General features: G+C 39.9%; 1 protein-coding gene across 1 annotated transcript in view; it reads right to left on the bottom strand.

Moving 5' to 3' along the window:
• Nucleotides 1-9,837: 9,837 nt before the first annotated feature.
• The window catches only part of GALNTL6 (polypeptide N-acetylgalactosaminyltransferase like 6), an 875,194-nt gene continuing 864,780 nt past the window's right edge, over nt 9,838-20,251 (bottom strand). The window contains exon 12 of the mRNA XM_045830767.1: nt 9,838-10,819. Coding sequence (XP_045686723.1) covers nt 10,652-10,819 — 168 coding nt within the window. The 3' untranslated portion in view covers nt 9,838-10,651. The remainder of the gene's footprint in view (nt 10,820-20,251) is intronic.

A 20,251-nucleotide genomic window follows, 5' to 3' on the forward strand; every position in this document is an offset into this window, starting at 1 on the left:
TATGACACTTTTAGCCAAACAATTATTTTGAGCTAAGGCATTGAGTACTGGAAATCCTTTACCTGCCTAAGTGCAGAGCCTCCCAAAAGAACTCAATTGTCATAAATTTCCACCCCTGGAAGAATTTTTTTAATCTTCCTTTCTTGGAGACAGAAGTTGGCCTCACATGCAAACAGATGTCGCAGATTATCGTATCTTCCATCTCTTCTCCTAAGGGCCCATTCATACTTCTAAAAAGTCATTTGGTTTTCCATAAATGCTCTTTCTCCCCTGCTCCCCTTATAAGTCATTTGTTCCCTCAGAAGTGCCTCTCAACCCCTCTCTTCCCTGCTCAGATGGTATGTAAGCCCCAGATTCTAACGGTCTCTGTGAGTCACTTTGTTTGTGAACTCCTGTGCATAACTAAATGATTAAATCTGTTTTTTTCTCTTGTTGCTCTGTCTTTCATCAGCTTAATTTGCAGGCCCCCCAAACTCAACTTAAGAGAGTAGATGAAAAGTTTTTTTTCTTCCTAACACAACCGCTAAATGTTAACTATGTGGGTCCCATCCTAATATTCTGTCTTACCTGTGACTCTTTTGTTTGTGTCTTTAAGAAGAAGATGACGACATGTCCCAGTTTCCTTAATTCTGATTTTCATCTGTTTTTCCTCCATACTGATAACTCATTTCACTCTCAAAAATGATCTGGTTTGTATAATCAATTATGTGGTCACACTATCTAAGCATCTTTGCTAAACTGCAAGCCGCTGGAGGACAGATTTTCATGAAATAGTAACCCACTTCATTTACATTTTGTCTGCAAGTTACATGGCAATGCTTTGTTCATTATCATATTTCATCATTACCACGATCCTTTGAGCGAGACTTACTCTGTTAAACACTTAGCCGGTTTCACCAACAGGTATTGAAAAGACTCTCAACTTCACTATAAAGGAAATGCAAATCAAAACCACATTATCAACAAGACAAGAAATAACAAGTGTTGGAGAGGGTGTGGAGATAAAGGAATCCTCACAGACTGCTGCTGAGAATATAGATTGGTGTAGCTACTATGAAAAACAGAAGGGAGATTCCTCAACCAATTAAGAATAGAGCTACCATATGACCCAGCAATTCCTCTTCTGGGTATCTATCTCCAAAACTGGAAAATATCTATTTGTAAAGATATTTGTACCTATATGTTCATTGCAGCATTAATTTTTAAAAAGATTTTATTTATTTATTTTTAGAGAGAGGGGAAGGGAGGGAGAAAGAGAGAGAAACATCGATGTGTGGTTGCCTCCTGTGCGCCCCCTACATGGGACCTGGCTCACAACCCAGGCATATACCCTGACTGGGATTAGAAACAGTGATTCTTTGGTTCCCAGGCCGACTCTCAATCCACTGAGCCACACCAGCCAGAGCATTGTGGCATTATTCATGGTGGCCAAGACATGGAAACAATGTAAGTATCCTTCAGTAGATGATTGGATAAAGAAGATGCAGAACATATATACAATTGATTTCTACTCAGCTAGAAGAAGACATGAAATATTGCCATTTGCGACAACATGGATGGATCATGAGTATTATGCTAGGTGAATAAGTCAGAAAAAGACAAAAATCATATAGTTTCACTCACATGTGGGATATAAAACTGAAAGCAACAAATGAACAAACAAACAAAAATAACTGGTAGACATGGACAACTAACAGTTTGGTGGTTCCCAGAGAGTATGGTGGGATGAGGTGAAGAGGGTAAAGAGGGTCCAATATATGGTGATAGAAGGAGACTGGACTTGGTGTGGTGAACACACAATGCACTGTACAGAGGATGCATTATAGAATTGTACCCCTGAAACTTACATAATCATATGGACCAATGTGTACCCCAAGAAATTTAATTCAAGAAAACATTTAGCCAGTTTCAAATGAGAAAGAGGGGCTGCAACTAGGGAAATAATATCATTTCTTTGACAACTGAGCAGAAATTTTTTTTCTAGCTATTTGTACCATTTGGCCTAATGTACCTTCACTCTTATGGGTACTCAGCAAACATTTATTGAATTAAATTTGGAGAGAGAACGTTGAGTCCTCAGAGAAAAAGAACAACCTGCTGACATTGCCGAAAACAGTTTTTCCTCATTCGGGAGAAGAGACATACAGAATGATGTCAAGGAAAATGAGGGATTTTGCTGTTCTAACATTTCTCTTTACCCCAGCAAGATGCTCTGACTTCCTCAAGTTACCAAAAGGATTATATTGATCTGATGTTTTACTGATAACTTTCTTTTTTTTAGAGCGTTTACTCAGAATTTATGGAAATAAATTAAACAACAAACAATTAAAAAGGAAAGGAGAGGTGCAGACTGATTTCTCAAGGAGCAAGATCCTAGCATCTTGGCCAGTGACTCAACTCTGGTAGCACAGAGTGTAGTCTGTTGCCAGGCTCCAGGGCAGAGACATTTGTCCTCATGCTAAGAAGCTGCCACCCTAGCCACAGCTCATTTTGTCCTGCAGCCTTTTTCCCCGGCCATCATTGCCTCGCCCCCACAGGCGGTGTTCTGGCAGCCCACTGATGTCTGAGGAATGGAGGAATAAGGTCATTAGCTCTCCTCCAGTTTAGTCTTTCCTGTCATTCACAATAAAAGAACCTCGACTCTGTGCCCTTTCTCAAGCAGAGGCATTTACTACCCAGATGAATTGTCCCAGAGAGTGTTTTATTGTAAACATTTCAGTGACTCTGCATAGTTATTTAATCCTGGTTTACGCTCCCATTCTTTACTAATCCTTGCCTTCCGAAGGCAAGTGGGCTGGGAGGATGTGTGTGTGCCCTCACCATTTGCTCGCGGGTTGATATTAATGAGAAGTGGCACCTTGCTTCAAGTGCAGCATTTCTTTTGTGAGATTATTTCTTTGACATCTCAGTCTCTCCGACACTTCCCTGCTACTTCCTTCAGGACATTAAAAAAAATTATCTTAAGGAAAATAAAGCATGACTGTTTCTCTTTTTGTCTCAGCCTCACTCTCTGCTGGGTTTCCATCTCCTCTAATTCCTTCTTTACTAGGATGGGGAGTGTTGTTTTCAGACTTCAATTTCTGACTAGTTTTAACAAGAATTGAAAGTGCTAATGACAGAAGTTTACCCTTTCGATTTGAGGTCCACGGTCTAGGTTTTGGCCCTAAGAGGACTTTTTGCATCTACTGTATTTCTTTTCTCCACAAAATCTGAACACATTTAGTTTTGCTTATTGGCACATCGCCACATTTAAACCCCTTCACAAACTGTTTGCTGGGTGATGGAAATCTGAAGAGCAAGCATCAGTAGAGCAAAATGCCTTTTATACATCCTTAGTGTACAGACACACACATAAAACCCTGAAAAATATTTGAAAAAAACAAAAGGCAATTTGGAGGAGTTCCTCTGTGTGTCCTTAGAAGCTGAAATTTAAATAAACTGGAAAAATTTCTCAATTAACTTTTATATTTGAATACAGAGGAAGAGGAGAGGGAGATAATACACTTTAAAAAAACCTTAGTGTTTATTTTCAATGAAAAAAAGGTTACAAACCTGAGAGAACCACAGTTACAACATGATAGAAATATGAAGCTTTTCTTTACTTCTGAGACTATTTCTAATGAAGTTACTGAACTGAGTTGAACATAGTGAGGCATTGTTCCACTTAAAAGACTTTTAATTAAACTTGCAGCAGTTTTCAAATATGAGAGAAACCATAGCTCAGCCATAGCTCTGCACCACGTATCTGAAGTGAGTTTGGCCAGGTGTTTGCCACCAAAAAGCAAGGTTTGTTTTCTAAAGACAGAACTCGAGATAAAGCATAGTCTGGGCTAGGAGGGCTGAGATTCTGAAAAACTATGTTACATAAATTATTTAAAGATGCTATGCTTTCCTTTGATTTTCAGTACAGTTCAACAGTAGCATGAATTTCACTAACAGCTGAGAGGAAGGAACAATAATAATTAAATTATTGATGTGATGTTCAGTGCCAGGCACTTAGTGGTATGGGTCTTTCTATTCATTATACTTTAATTGAGAAAGGTCAGTGATTAAAAAGATATTTACTATGATATCGTCATACTGCCTGTTCTTCGTCTTCCAGCTCTGTGATCCTGATTTAAAGAGCTTTGAGAGAGTAACTTTCTTCTGGCCATGAATATTTATTGAACTGAGTTACACTCATTTGGATTTTTAGTGAGTTGGGGTATAAATTTATCATTTCCAACAGATAACTTTTAAATATGATAACTGGTTTCTAAACACATTCAACATTAACAAGATTATCTTTAAAAAGGGTTTTTTTTTCCAAAATGGTGAGACTATTAATCTAAATCAAAGCATGAATCCCAAACCATCAGGATTAGCACCACCTAGAAACTTGTTAGAAATGTAAATTCTTGGGCTCCATCCCAGATTGAATGAATCAGAAACGGAGTTATCGGCCCAGTGTTCTCACCATTTGTGTTGTAACTATCCCTCCAGGTGTTTAAATGCTAACATTTAAGAACCACTGGCCTAATAAAAGCTAGAAGGCTTCTGAAATAAAATGCTCTTGTGAGTTTCTGTCAGTGTAAATTTAGCTTTGGATTACAATGGACCGTTCCTTCATGCATTTGCAATCCATATATGTGAGCAAGACAACCATGGCAGAGAATGAACTTGGATTTACTAGTGGTAAGACATTCAGAGTGGAGCACAAAACAATTTATTACCTCTTTCAATTGTAGAATAATCTATACCTAGCAGCCTTATGAAGAAATTAGGATTTAGTAGCTATGGGGAAAGGCCTAGTTAGCTACCTGTTTAGCAAGTACTCCCAGAAGTAAGAAACTGCCACAGGGAGAAGTCACATCAGTGCATTTAGCATCTCAAATGGCTAAGAGATGAACTGGACAGAACAGAATGCAGAAATAAGAACACTGAAAGAAGGTCCCTTTGGAGCCTTATTGCAAAGTTTTTGCTTGGTGGCTGTTTCTTGTCCCCGAAGGCTGAATCCATTAGTAATCACAAAGTACACAATATTTGGTTTAGGATTTATCATCCAGAACTATACATCTAGCTTTAGTTGATCACTTTTCTTCAGAGTACCCTGAAGATCCTGTTAAGAGGGAATTCACTTTGTTGTTCTTACTTCAATAAGCTGGTGGGAAAAACAGCGAAAACACACAGGTGTGGAGAAGAGCAAATGTGATTGAGGGGTTATGAACATGGTTCCCCAAGGAATGACTGTTCACAGCACTTTGAAGTCACTCAGTACATGTCATATTAGGTTTTGCTGTGGACTAATGACCCTCTGGTGAGCTATGAAGTACTATGGAGAGTCGAAGGGGCTGAGAACTAAGCACCAAAAGGACTGAATTCTTGTCCTGGCTCTGCTCTTCATGTGTATGACATTGACCTGGTAAGACCCTTGACTCTGAGTCCTCCAGTTTCTCCTTAAGGATGGTTATGTTATCAGCATCAGATAGAGTGTTTGTCTATTTATCTATCTATCTATCTATCTATCTATCTATCTATCTACCTATCATCTACCTATCTCTATCCCTTACCATAATACTGAGAATTAATAGTATGGCTAATAGTGAAGATCTATTTTTAGCTTGAAAGAGTAAAAAATTACATAGTTGATTTCAAATTAAGTTTTTAAATTGTGAACATTTAAGTTATAATTGTCTTAATTCAGCAAAGAGACATAGATAGGTATAAGGACTCTTGTTAAAAAGGTTCCATTAAGCAACTTGTAAAGAAGCATGTGAATGCAATAGACAATTATCGAATATAACTGGTTTGACCTGGTCCCTGTGTGAAGGGAGCAGGTGAGACTAGCCAACTTCTTGGAGACTGTAGGCATTAATAAGTAAAGGACATTTTAACTTTCCCTAGAGGAATTGGGAAGTAACAGGCTGGTGCATTATAGATAGAGCAACTGTATAATTTCCTGTCCAAACTAGGACATTTTTAAGAGTAAAATGGGGCACTACCATATTTGCTGTGCATAATGTGCACTTTTTTGTCCAAATTTTTGAGGGAAAAATAAAGATGCTCATTATACATGAGGATAATGATTACACAATGATCCCGTGTACAATGCACACAAAATGCGGGTGTGCATTATACATGGCAAAAATATGGTATTAATAATTACATAGGACAACAGGCATAAAGCAGGAATGTCCCCGGTAAATCAGGACCTATTTCACTTAGTTATAAAAACCCCTCCCTAAGGTGAGTAAAAGGTCAGAACAAAACCACCTACAATAAGATTATGAAATGTAGCCAGCCTTTCTGTACTGAGGTGGGAAACATCACTATGGGACTGAGCAAATGGGGAGAGTATCAGACTGCGGAAACCTTGGGGAGCTATTTTGGGGTGAGCTGTAGGAGGCAACCTCAGGCAGGAAGGACATAAGACATGCTCCCAGGTTTCTCTGAAGTGCCATGTGCCTAGCTATTTTCTGCTGAGAAGCCACAGTACCAGACATACCAGCCTGGTGCGTCAAATGGAAAGATGAGTGACTGTGAATAAAAGCTTCAGGCCAATGTCAAGTCTACCAAATAGAGCTGCACACAGCTCCCAGTTCTGCAAGCAAAGGCTACAGACATAAATCAAAGAGCAATCTTCCAATGTCGGCAGTGTGGGGAAGACCGGCCACTTGTCACGCTTGAGTGTTCCAGCCACAGTTTCACACATGGACAATAATTACAGTCAGCAGTGTCATCTGAGAGTTATGGTGGCAAGGGTAGAGCTTGTCAATGAGCTGAATGGAGAAGATTATGTGCATTCATGTCTAGAATACAATTTACCTCTTACCATTTATATTTACTCCCAGAATCATAGAGAATCAGTTAAAAATACTTTACCTTGGAGGTCTTCCTTATCAAGAGGTATATAAAACTTCTTATTTCCATGCCTTACTTCCTTATCTCCGGCACCTGTTTATGAAAGCTTATTGCAGCCTTCCTAAACAATTTGCCAGGGATAAACCAAGGTTTACAATAATCACATATTACTACTAGAATGGTTTTGAGTTCCGAATAACATAACTTGGTAGCCTTTGGAGACTAGGGGAACTGTCCATTGTTGGGAAAGATTCTGTAACACTTTAGATGGGAAGTCAAAAGCTGCAGGTATGTCAAAGTCTTGCCATTAATTCCGTTCTGGTCGTCAGGTGTGCGAAGTCCTGGGCAAGAAATGTCATACAGTGGTGGGTGAGGCCTTCCATGACTGGACAGTGGGCTTCATAATCAAAGTGTCATTGGCTACTTTGATAGGTCTCACATAAACTTTGATAGTGCTGGTCTTTCCAACAAAATATTCACTTTTGCTATCCTTATGGAGATAGTTATCAAAGGATTGAAAAATGTTTTTCATGTGAGGCCAAGAAGCACAAGATAGCTATTTATATGCTCTTTATTTACTTTTTGGCTGTTTTTGTGTAAAAAATAAAACATATAATTGCCCCTAAAGGAAATGCTGTCAAGTGTTGGCATTGGTTTTCTGTTTTGCAAGAACACGAACAGAATGGGACTAACATTCTCCTTCATTGACTATAAACCCATTTTTAATATGTTTTGCATTTATTATATAAAGTTATATGTTATCAATTCATAAAATATTCCCCCAACTTGCATTATTCACTGAGGCCTCTGTATACTGAATACATTTAAAAACAGTCATGTGATCATATTAATATTTTTAACTAACTAACGTAGACATAGATGCCAGTACATTGTTATTGCCATGGTACTAATCCAGCCTTGTAACAGAATATGAATCCCACAATTAGTCCACAACTGCTATCAGCACAGACTTTTCTCAGTAAACACATAAAAAGGATTTTAAAAATGAACTGTTTTCTAGCTTCTGACAGACTATTTCTTCTGTTGGGGAAGTAGCATTTTCTGAAGCCAGATTAACTTTATATCTTTCCTTCTATTCCGATAAAAGGGTTGGTCAGTCCTGCACTGTTCAACACTGAAACACGTTATTTCTAGGAAAGAGAATCTTTCTGAAAACTGTTCAGTCCTCTTTGCTGAATAAATATATCAATACATAAAATTTACTACTTTTCAGAATGGCAATGGTGGTAATTCAAGTCAGTAGAGCCCAGGCTTTTGGTGGTGTGGGGAATTCCTCCCGAAATGTGCTTATTGTCAGTGCCTTGCTCTTCAGTTTAGGGGTAGATTCTTTGGCTGCATTTTATTCTATTGGGATGGTCCCCATTTGCAAACATTGAACAATTTCTTGGCAGTTGGCAGTTTGAAGTTTTAATTTTGGCTTTGATTGTCTTATGATCCTCTCAAGTTGTTTTCTTAATTTTAATGTGTTATTTTACATCCTTTGATTCAGAGATTAAATCCAAGAGATAGCCCCTCTGAAATCAGGGCACCAATTTTTGTTGATCCTAAGGGTTACAATAAAGTGTGCAATACCCAGGCTTTCTCCAAGGACAGCGCTGAACACACTGTGGCTAGCTTCCAGCGGTGAGAGCATCCTAACATACGGCCATCCAGGGTGCAGAACCCAAGTCTGGCTCTTGGGTGGAAGTGTAAATAGCAGTCAACTGTTTAATGACATAATGTGGATTTTTATAGGCTCATCTAATTCTAAGACCAGATTGCTCTCTGAACACTTGTGATAAAGCTTTACCCTATCTCTGGAATTGTGCAACACACAGGTTAATTTCTTACTATTGATTTTCTCTACTACGCATCTTGAAAGCTTCAAGATCTCTTGACTGACTAAAAAAAAAGAAAGAAAAAATCTCTGACTATCAGTTTAAAGAGAAGAGTTCTTCAAAAGAATGCTTGAAAAATCAGTAAAGATAACAAAATAGCTCTTCCCCAACTATTAGCAGGGCAGTTCAACTGGACATTTTGATTAGATTTTAAGGAGAGGACAAAACCATGAACATTTACAGGTAGAGTTTTCATATATTAAAGTTTCTGAACACTAATGCTACTCTCGTAGGCATCCCCAGGGAGGCATGGCATTTCATCTAGTGACTGAAAACTGTGGGTTAAGTCAGAGTAATGATCAGACCACCTTGGGTGACAGAGTAAGGCAACACAAAACAGGAGAAAGAGCACTGAAGTCAGGTCAGAAGGCCCAGCTACCCTGCCAGGAGAGAAGCCTACCCTCTCCGGGCTTTTGGTATTCATCTGTAAAAACCATTCTAGAATTCAGTGCTTCTATATCCAAGATAATGGACACATTTTTATCAACAAGAAAACCAAAGTAAAAGAAAACAATGAAAGTAAAATAAAAACTTCTTTCTACCTGAAAAAGCTCAGGAAATGTATAATAAACATGATTTTGGCCTCTAAGGAGCCATCTTGATCCCTATACATTCCTCTCTCATCTCTATTATTACTAAAAAGTAAAATAAAAATTATTTTAAGATTAAATGTCCCATTTAGTTTTTTAAATCATTTCTTTCTTCACCCCTGAAATACTGTCTCATTTACAGAAAACGGTGTCAGATGCACTGTTAATGGAAATTCCTCCTGTGCACTTCCAAGTAAAACAAAAACATCATTAGTATCAATGCTATAAAACAAAAAAGTCTAAAACCATATGAATAAAACACTTTATGTCCCAAACACTGACCAAACAGAACTGAAGTGAACCAAGACATTTTCACACACTGCTTGGAGTGTAGATTTATTTGGGTTTAAGAATCTCCTTAAACAAATTACATCAACCTCACTCCATTTCCTTCCTTAATAAAAATTATAACTGGACAAACATCAGACTTTTAAAATTCTAAAAATAATAGAAAAGTAAAAATAGATTTCCTAAGGAAATTCCTCTCCTAAATCTGACATGGTTTTGCTGCTTCTGTGAAACCTTTTTCTTTGGAGTAACTTGGAAGCATAGTGTTTTGTTTCTTGTTTTTAAACTGGATTCATACAAGGGCACTGAATTAGAACTTCAGCTGATTGATGGAGCACGACCTTTTATAAACAATAAGTTACTTCTGTTCTAAAAGGAAAATGGCCAATGCAAGGATGGAAACACTGGAAGTTCATTTCATGATGTAATTTAAGTCTTACATTAGAAAGCACACCTTCATTAAAAAACAAAACAAAACAAAACAAAACAAGAAAACAGAATGGTGTGAGCACTCTAAAATCATCTGCAGCACTTTTAAGGGTTAAACCTGCTTAACCCATTCTTAGTCGGAGAATGGCACCAAGGAGTACAGCTCACCCCCTCAGCGTGGCTAGTCCTACACCTGCGGTGTCTTCAGGTTGTCAGAGCAGTCATGCACTCTATTTCCACCCCCACCCCCCTACCCAAATGACAGGATCCATTCATAGCTACTCACTACTGCAGGATTTGACCTGAGAAATGCTAGGATTTAATAACTCAGCAGTTGTTTTGAAAAGTCCCTAAGTAATCCTCGCCCTTGGCCAGCAAGGGAACTGCTAGTCTCAAGTGCTCAGAAGCAGCTGGTGAGGGTCTCAGCCAAGTTCTTCAGATGCAGGAAGTGCTCCAGGACAACCTACTTTGATGTGGCATTTACAAAACTTGAAACCAGGCTTCCTAGATCTAGGAAATGTTATTCCTGACTCCTTGGACCCGGATGCTGGCAAAAATTCAGTTTTTAGAATCTGTAGGTAATCACTCTTTTTTCCTTCTTTCTTTCTAGGAGCTGGCATGGTGGTTAAATTTTTCTAAAACAGTCATATTAATATGTTCAAAAATCCACTGCTGAGTCTCAGATAGAGGGTCACATCTGGCCATGAAAATCTTCTTCTCTGCAGGGTTGCAATCCATGCAGCTGTTGCTCACAGGGTGGAACAGTGTTCTGTCCTGGAGAGATCAGAAAGAAACGGCTGACATAATACATGGTGCATGGTTAGAACTCAAAATACACAGAGGAAGCAAAATATTCCTGCTTATATTTCAGTCTATACCCATAATGTGAAAAGCAGACCACGTCCCAAAGCAAACAATAGCATGCTGCGTTGCCACATGGAACATGGTTTCCTGGAATCCATTGGTACTGGGTAGGGCATCCAAACAGGTTCAATCAGAAGCATTCATTCATTTATTGATATTTTTTTAAAAAAGAAATCCATCATTTTCTACTCTGTGGTAGGCATTTTGCTTTTCTCCTTGGGTTTTGAAGATATAAGCATGTGTAGTTGCTTTTCAAGTAGTTAACAATAGTTAATAATCTAGTTATTTGGGGAAAAACATATATAAAAATGATCATTTTTGTCTAAAACGACAGCAGCACACACATACAATCAGGAGAGTCATAATTTTTCTTACCCTTGTTCTGAACCTCTAGCCAGAAAGAGAAATACAAAAGAAACAGGAAGTAAATCAAGGTGCTCAGTTGCCCTAATTGGAAGATGAGTATGGGGCAGGGGGCAAGTGACACACAGGCAGTATTTCAATGTGTGGCCTCAACTTTGCTAGCACTTGCACTTCAATCTCTTCTCAGCCTCTTTATTGCCATTCCTGTGGTGCAATTTTCATTGTTTTCTGTAAAGTGGAGGAGGCAATGTCCACTTCTTTGAAGAAAAGGTTGCTAAGTACAAGACAAAGATAACAGCTCTGTGAATGAAAGGTACTACAAGGGTACACGTGGGGAGCAAGCTCACTATCTGAATAGATTTTATTGACACACACCCCTTTTTATTGTGCAAATTGGAAAGAGAAAGTTAATGCCAAGAGAAAAAGACCCTTTCTTAACTTGTTATAAAATGTTGCCTCTTACAATGTCTATGCTAAAAAAGAAAAGTGCCAATAACAAGTAAAAACTTCCCCAAGTTACTGCTTAAAGTTTAGGATCAAATAATGCTTTATTATTTAGCTTAGGAAATGTTTAGAGGTTCTGATTATTTTTTTTAACTGGGGCATATGAGATTTGCAATGCTTTTAGAATTTAGGAGTTTTTCAGGCACCTTGTGTAAACACTTCTGGATTGCTCCTGTGTGTTAAGACTCCACCAGCTAATATTTAATGTCCTTTTAGGGCCCGGATGTTTGCATAGTTATGCACTGTGTGAAGGGAGGAAGAAGAAAAGAAAAAAGGCAGCTGCCAGCAATTTAGTTTTCACGTTTCTATTTTCAGTGTAAACAAAGAGCTATGCCTAATACAAAGGCTCACTCTTCTGTTCTCTAACTTTCCCTGAGTTTATTGTGGATTCTGCTTTCCTTACACAAAGAAGGCTCCTGAGGCCTCCTTCCCACTTTCTTCTCCCCACTGCTTCCCTAGCTAGCTGGCTGCTCTTTGACTCCAGAAGTTCTGAGGAGCTCTCTCCTACTCTGCATGGAAGGAGCAGTTCTGGAAGGGAGGAGAATGCCCTGCAGCTCACCCCCCAACCTGCCCTCTTGGGGTCTGTTCTTACTATCACGGATCCCTTCTGACAGCCACCTGGCTCCTTGGGCAGCAGTTCCTTCTCCTCTTGCTTTCATCCTTCCCAGCATCTCTCATGCTCTGTCTCCTACCAGGTTAGATGCATGGGCCTAATGTATTTAGATCAGTTTTGCACAGAGCATTCTTAAGCTGCTAAAATTCATGAAAATTAGTTCTATGGACCTGCTAAATTCTAATACACTCAGTTCCATGTATAAGTACTTCTTTCCTCCCTTAACTATCTGTATTCCTTCCTATTGTTACCTTGATCAGTAGCTGAAGTGGGGACCTCCATATGTTTGCAGTCCCCCCAAGCACATATTTCCATGAAAGCGTAAAAAATGAGAAAAGGAGTAGAACATGTTTCTATTCTCTTCCTTGCACCAGTTTGTGTACCTCAGCATGGAAGCACAAGCTGAACCAGATTTTCTGAACATTTTATTTTTTCCAGCCCTATTTTTGGAGCCATAAGGTGATCATATTTTTGCAAATTTCAAATTGGAACACATGCTCTGACAAATACAGGTATACTAATGGGGCTAACCAGGCAGGATATGCAAATTCAGCGTTACCCTGAAAAATCCAGAATGTGTTTGCTGTTATTGGACTTTATGTTCTCATAAAAGTTGAAAAGTTGAATTTCCTAAATCTATCTATGCCTGAGAAGCTTTATCAGTAAAGTGAGGGGGTGGATAAGATCAATCTCTAAGGTCTCTCCGAGCCATAAAATTGAATGATGCACATTTTATTCCCAAGTTCACTCCTGACAAAGACAAATGACAGAACATCAAACAAGAGACTATCAACATAAGCAGTGGACCAACAGATTGATTGCTCTCTGGTTGTAGGCTGAGTTCTGCTCACCCTAGTCTTTGCAGTAACCAGCTAGTCCTAGAGGTGAAGCTTCTGGAAATATCTTCGGCCTTCCCCAGAGCCTGCATTTTCCTCTTTTGGCCTTGGAGGTTACGTAATTGGCATCTTTATGTTTTTACTCAGCTAAGCTTTTCAGTGACTAAATGTTTTTACTGATGCTTTTCCTGGCTGGAATTAAGTCAGTGGATTGAGTAATCATTGGTGACTATGGTCTCTTGCTCTCTGACAGCGCTTGACTCCTCTACCCTTCCTGCCCTTGGTCATGACAAGGGTTGACTGTAACAAAACTGAACCCAGTTTTTCTTTGGAATAGACTTCTCAGTGCTTTGGCCAGTTTGTTGTCCATAACAATCCTCCTTAAAGGGCTCTTTTCACTGGATTGTCCTTTGTTCAGTCCTGAGAGAAGGCGCAGCATGTGGTCTGGCTGTTCAAAACGTAATTGCAACAAACTGCCTCCCCTGTACTCCTCCCACCTCTCCTGACTGCTTCTTCTTTTGTTTTTATTTACTTTTGTTTTTGCCTAAGAAATTGGAAGTCCTTGAGCAGGACATGAGAAAGTTCACATCCAGGTTTATAGACCCGCCCTCCATGATCAAACCAAGTCAGGCAAAGTGCCTGGGTGCGGGCCAACCAGTCCGTGTTGTGAAAGGCGTGGGTGGGATTTTTCAGGTAGCTCATTGGAAAGGGGCGCCTCTTCCAAACAGGCCTGTGCTTTGATTGGTTTCTGTGTTATACTTTGTGGCAGTTGCAGGCAAACATTAAATTTTATTAGACTCTATACTTTCGTAGGGTCTGAACTCTGAAAGAATGAGCACAATGTAGGAAACATTCCACACTATGTTTAGAGTAATAAAAAAAACAAACACCACAGGTGCAAAGATGGTAACAGGTGGGCGAGTTCCTAATGTATGGGAAGATGATTCTGAGACTACAACTCCACACTGTGGGTGGGGAGGCGGCTCAGTGCCGGGGAAAGGGCTGGACCTTGTTTCACAGGGAATTTGGGTCAAATTCCAGTCATGCCCCTTACTGTTGTGTGACCTTAAACAGTTGCTTAATTCTCTGAACCTCAGCTTCCTCGTCTGTAAAATACGGGCATAATATTGCTTCACAAGTTTGTTGTGAGGATGAGAGTTAATGTATGTAAACTCACTGGCACAGTGTCCTACACAGAATAAATAACTCAGTAATAGTGATTCCACTCCCCACTTCTCTTAACTTATTTCTAGTCAGGGAGCATTTACCAATTCTAAAAAATCAGAGTGCACTCAGCACCTGGTCTGAGACTAGCCATTCGAGACCAAATAGAATTTTCTGAAATCCTGGCAAAACAGAATTTTCAAAAATTAGTACCTGCCTCTACCAGCTATGTAGCTTGATTAAACCAGTGCCTTCTGTGTTAAGTGAAAGGCCTTGCTGAGTCATTGATGGCTCTAGAATGAGCTCTTCTGCACAATTCGACCAGCTTGTATATGATCTATGGATTTAAGCCATTTTCTTGAAATACAACATTATTCAGGTCAGTTGAGTTGCCTCTTATTTTCTGATACATATTTGGAGATAGACATAGAAAGATAATAAAAGACGCATTCCTCCAACCCAAGAAGTTGGGGAAACCAATAGGTAAACAAGAAATGTTTGAAGTAAAAAGTATCAATACAAGGAAGACTAGAATGGTTTAAGATATTTCAGACATAGGGAAGGACATATGAAAAGAGAAATGTAAAATAACATGCACATCTATGCATTCAATTTATCAAAAAATTTATTTGGTGCCTACTATTTCTCAGGCACTGTATTAGGTTGTTAAAATATATTGATGAACCTAATAAGACAAAGTAATTCCCTACCTTCTGGAACTTACATGTCAGAGAGAGGGGTATGGGATAGGGTGGTAGGGCAGTGGGACATTGACAGTAATGATGAGCAGAACAGGTAAAATGCATAACCAGTGTGAAAATTTAAATAGGGTGGCAAGGGTAAACCTTACTGAGAAGGTAACATCGGGGTGATCTTGAAGAAGGTGAAAAAATTAGCCACACAAATATCTGGGGGAAGAGGGTTCCAGACATAGGGAAGACAGTACAGTCTGTCTGGACAGTATGTCTGGACAGTTCCGGACAGACAGTACAAACGTTCTAAGCAAGAATGCAGAGGCCTGGCTAGTGTGGCTCAGTAGAATGAGCACCAGCCTGTGAACCAGAAGGTCACCAGTTTGAGTCCCAGTCAGGGTATGTGCCTGGGTTGCAGGCTGTCCCCAGTTGGTAGCATGCAGGAGGCAACTGATATATGTATCTCTCGCACATTGCTCTTTCTTCCCCTCTCCTTCTCTCTCCCTCCCCCTCTTGCTAAAAGTAAATAAATAAAATCTTAAAGAGAGAGAGAGAAAGAGAGAGAGAGAGAGAGAGAGAGAGAGAGGGAATGCACAGCGATAGGTTAGAGAAACAGCAAGAAGGCCAGAGTGAAGAAAAGTGGTAGGAGATGATGTCAGGGGTATGGAGGGCCAGATCATGTGCTAGGGGCCAGCAGATCACTTGGTATGGCTGGAGCACAAGGAGCAAGCTAGAGAGTCCCAGACAATGGTATCATAAAGAGAATCATGAAGAGACTGGGTACAATACTAAGGCTTGGTCTTTCATGCAAGTGTGTGTAAGGGGTGTGCAGTGGTCATTGGAGGATTTAAAATAGTAGAGCCACAGGATGTATATTTTGGGTGGGTGGTGCTAGTGGCAGAGAGGAGGATGGAGGGGGAAGGAAGGCACTGGACTATAGCCAAGAGAACAGTAGGTGGCTACCACAGTCATCTGGATTTAAGCTTAGGCAAAAGCAAAAGCAAGGAAGGATGAGTTGGAGGTGATCCAAGAAATGATGTGAGAAATATTTGAGAAGCAATATATAGGGCTGTCTGATTAATGGGATATGGGGGTGGAGGGAAGGTGGAGGGAAGAAGTAGATGAGTAGAGGAAAAGCAGTGTTGAGGTAAGAAATGCAGAAAAAGGAACAGGACTGGGCTAGCGACAACAATGATTTCTGTTTGAGCTACAAGGAGTAGGAGACTCTCTGAAACATCCAGGTTTAGATGCTCAGTGAGCAGCCGGACATAGACTGGACATAGACTGGACCTTAGTGTAGAGGGGGTAGAATTGAACTGCTCTGTCCTACTGACTATTCACTTCTGTGTACCACACATGAAAAGATAAGGCTTTTGTGAGAGAGGACTCCTTAGATCCAATGCCTTTTGTGGCTAACACAAATATGGAAGAACAAAGGTTTGGGATTATGAGACTAGTTTTAATCCTAGCTTTATCTCTGACTATCACGTTTGATGGTCACTTAGTTTGTGAGTGATTTAGGTTTTAAATCTGCAGAATCAATGGGGTGAGAGGAAGAAAGTGGGATGAGATAAGGGATAAGAATGTCTGTAGTCCCACACCCTAGGGATGTGGTAAAGGACAGGGTAGATATGTGAATATCCTGTAAGTTCTGGATAGTTCTGTGAGTTGTGAGACAAATTAGGTAGGCTTTGCCTATTTGTACTGTTGGCATCTGGGAGAATGCAAATAACCCCTTGACGGTCATAACAAGGAGAAGGCAGTCTCACTGTACATTTTTTTTCCATTTTTTATTTGACAGGTAGAATTCCTCACAGGAGAAAATTGGCCTTGCATCAGTGGCTAATTTGGCCAATCATAGCTAATGCTTCTTCTTCTTTTTCTTTTACAAATTTTATTTTGTAGATCCCATTTTTTTTAGATTTTATTTTATTTATTTATTTTGAGATAAGGGAAGGGAGGGAGAAAGAGAGAGAAAGAAATGTCAGTGTGTGGTTGCCTATTAACCCCCCCCCCCCCCCACTGAGGACCTGGCTCACAATATAGGCATGTGCTCTGACTGGGAATCGAACCAGCAATCCATTGGTTTGCAGTCTGTGCTGAACCCAGTGAGCTATGCCACCCGGGGCAGCTCCTAATGTCCTGACAGAGCTCTGTGGTGTGTGCCCTGAGGCAGTGCCAGCTGCGGTGGGCCTCCTCTGCTCCTCTCACGGGCTCTTCTGGGATACAGGCAAGTGGTGTGCATGAGTGTGTCCTCAATTCCCCTCAGAGGAGCAGGAATCATTTAAAAAAATCTATTCTGATTTGCTATATTCCTGCCTTTCAGACCAGACAGAGACTACCTGGTTTCTTAGCTAAATTCTTAACATGACCTACAAGGTCCTCTATGGCCCTACCCCTTGGCCAGATGTCTGTCCTTCTAGTTCCAATTTTCCCTCACACTCAGAGCTTTCAACTGGATTCTCTTTGACCTCCCAAGAAAACGGAAATCTTGCCTACCTCAGGGCCTGTGCACAAGCTGATCCTTCTATCTGGAATCTTTTTCTGTAACACTTCTTCACTTTCTAACACCTACTCATCTTTTAAGTCTCCCCTGAAGAGTTTGTCTGAGAAGCTTGCTTACCTCTCTGACCTGAGCAGAACCCAGTGTTTTGTGTTCTCATATTTTCCTGTACACTTAACTTATCTAATTACGTTGGTCTGCTTCCCCACTAGACTGAAAGTTCCTGGAGTAGAGAAAGGCCATTTGTTCTATAGCTCATTTCCATCTGTCCATAGCTTTTGATCTCCCCTCAGTAAACTTTCCAGAAGTCATGTGAACACCATAGCAGCTGCTATTTATTGAATATGTATCTGTGTCTGGTAGAGCTAAATGTTCTACCCAGATTTTCTCATTGTATCTACCTGAGCTGCTAAGTAATCTGAAGGGATAGTGAATGTGGACAAATGGGAGCTAGGCTCATTTATTCATCCAACAAATACTAATTAAGTACCTCCTATGTGCCAAGCAGTATTTTAGGTTCTTCGTGAGAGAAAGCAGAGAAAAATCCCTGTTCTCATGGAATTTACATTCTGATATTTAGTGATAGCTAAAATAGTATAGAAATATGACTAATCAACCCATCTTCTTGTGTATGTAAATTTGGAGAGCTAAAATCAAATCAGAAGGTAATTTGTTGAGCACATTGAATAGTATAGCTAACATTAATTGATCTCTTATTAAGAACCATGTCTTAAGTTCATTTCAGTTTCATATAATCATTACAATAATCTTCTAAGGTAGAAACTATTATTCCCATTTTTAAGAAGAAACACATAGTAATATCCCAGGATCCCAGTGTTAGTATCTGCAGTGAAGCCAGAGCTCAAATCTCAGGTCCCCGGGACCCAGAGCTTGTGCTCCTGACCTTTGAGTTACTTCATTCCTTTTCCTGCCTGAGCCAACCGGCAGTCCTGCTCCAACCCCATACCTGCCCAGTAGGGAGGAGTTGTTTTAATTAGCAAACTAATTTAATTTTTTATAGTTTCAGTCATTAAGATTCTTTTGTTTGCCAGTCTAGATCTTGGCAGGCATTCAATTGAGGGAGCCTTTATCCTTATGTTAGAGGCTGTGCTGGTCTGTGATGAAGCTTTTTCTTCTCCTAGGGACCAGAGAACGGCAGTTGATCATGCTAGGTGAGATGGAACTGGTAGGGATTCTGCTAAGTTACCCAAAGGTGGAAAAAGTTAAAAGGTTGTGACGACTAAGCAACTGCAGCTAGGTTAGACATACAGATGAGAACAATGGGAAGATTGTGCGATTTATTGAAAAGGGAGCTTCAGTGCCAGGATGAAAACATTCCCCTCCTGGGAGTCATCCTCCCTCTTCTTTGACAAGGTGGTTGAATCATCAATTTGAATTGAAAATCATAATTTCGTCGGGTGTTATGACTGAAGCCTCCTACTGCAAATATGGGTATGATGTAGACAGTGCGCATATGGTTTTCAACAAGATGTTTGAAAAGTCCATCTTTGTTTTCTTATGGTCAAGCTAGAGAAATGTGGGCTCTAAGATATTGCTATTAGGTGAATTTGTATCTGGTTGAGTAACTTTTTCCAAATGATGCTCATGAATGGATCAATGTCACCTCTATTATACAGTAGAGGGCTCAGTTCCTGGCCTTGTGCTTTGGGATCAAGAACTTATAGTAGATGAGCCCATAAGTGCATGCTGTGATGGAGACCAAACTAGTTCACTTGCTCATGAGTTGCATCAAAGAGTCAAAATCCAGGTTGGGATAAATCTGGTGAGGTAGAATTTAATAGAAACAAATGAGTAACTACACAAGTATGGAAGATGAACTACACAGGTGTGATACTGCAGAGACGTGTCTGTGTTGCAAAACATGAGAAAAGGCTGGGTTACTGTAATACTGAAAGCTCATTAAGAAGCCAAGTATATAAAGTTAAGGCAGAAAATCGACCAACTCAAACTAAATGAAGAGAAGTATACTGCTCATAACCCAAGGGTACTACTATAAGATCTTGACAAAGGGTGCTAGAAACTTTTTCTACTTTTTGGGGGGTTAACACACACCTAGAATATTGTGTTCTGTTTTGAGTATCATCACTCTCTAGGACTATCTGGAGTACATTAGGAGTGCATGCCCAGGAGGTTAATTGAAGTAGAACAAAATTAAGTCATAAAGAGCAGTGGCAAGAAACTAGGTCATTTAATCAGAAATAAAGAGTAAAGATCAGGCAAGTGTTGTTCAAATATTTGGGAGCTGTCTTCAGCAAGATGGATTACATTTAATCTGTGTGGTCCCCAAGGGCAGGAACAAGCTTTCTAACTCTCATGACTACCCAGGAATGGGTGGGCTGGCCTTGGAGAGTGTGGCTGCCTCAGTCCAGGATTTTGCAGTGAGGCTTCGTATATCAATACCAAAGTTGATTTATATGCCTTTTAATTAAACTCTTTGTATACATTTTGCTCATTTTTTGGGTCCAGAATCAATAGCTAACCAGAACAATTTAAAAATAACAACCTTGTGGCCTTCCATCTGGTATCTCTGTTGACCAGCAGGATTTTATGGGCAGAGAGGCCAAAACCTTGGCATATATCATAAGCTACAATAATAGTCAAATGCAGATACATGCCAAAAATTCCACCCACTTACTTTTTAAGCCA

This window comes from Phyllostomus hastatus, unplaced genomic scaffold, assembly GCF_019186645.2.
Source record: "Phyllostomus hastatus isolate PE091 unplaced genomic scaffold, TTU_PhHast_1.1 phas_contig_159, whole genome shotgun sequence".
Classification (NCBI taxonomy): domain Eukaryota; kingdom Metazoa; phylum Chordata; class Mammalia; order Chiroptera; family Phyllostomidae; genus Phyllostomus; species Phyllostomus hastatus.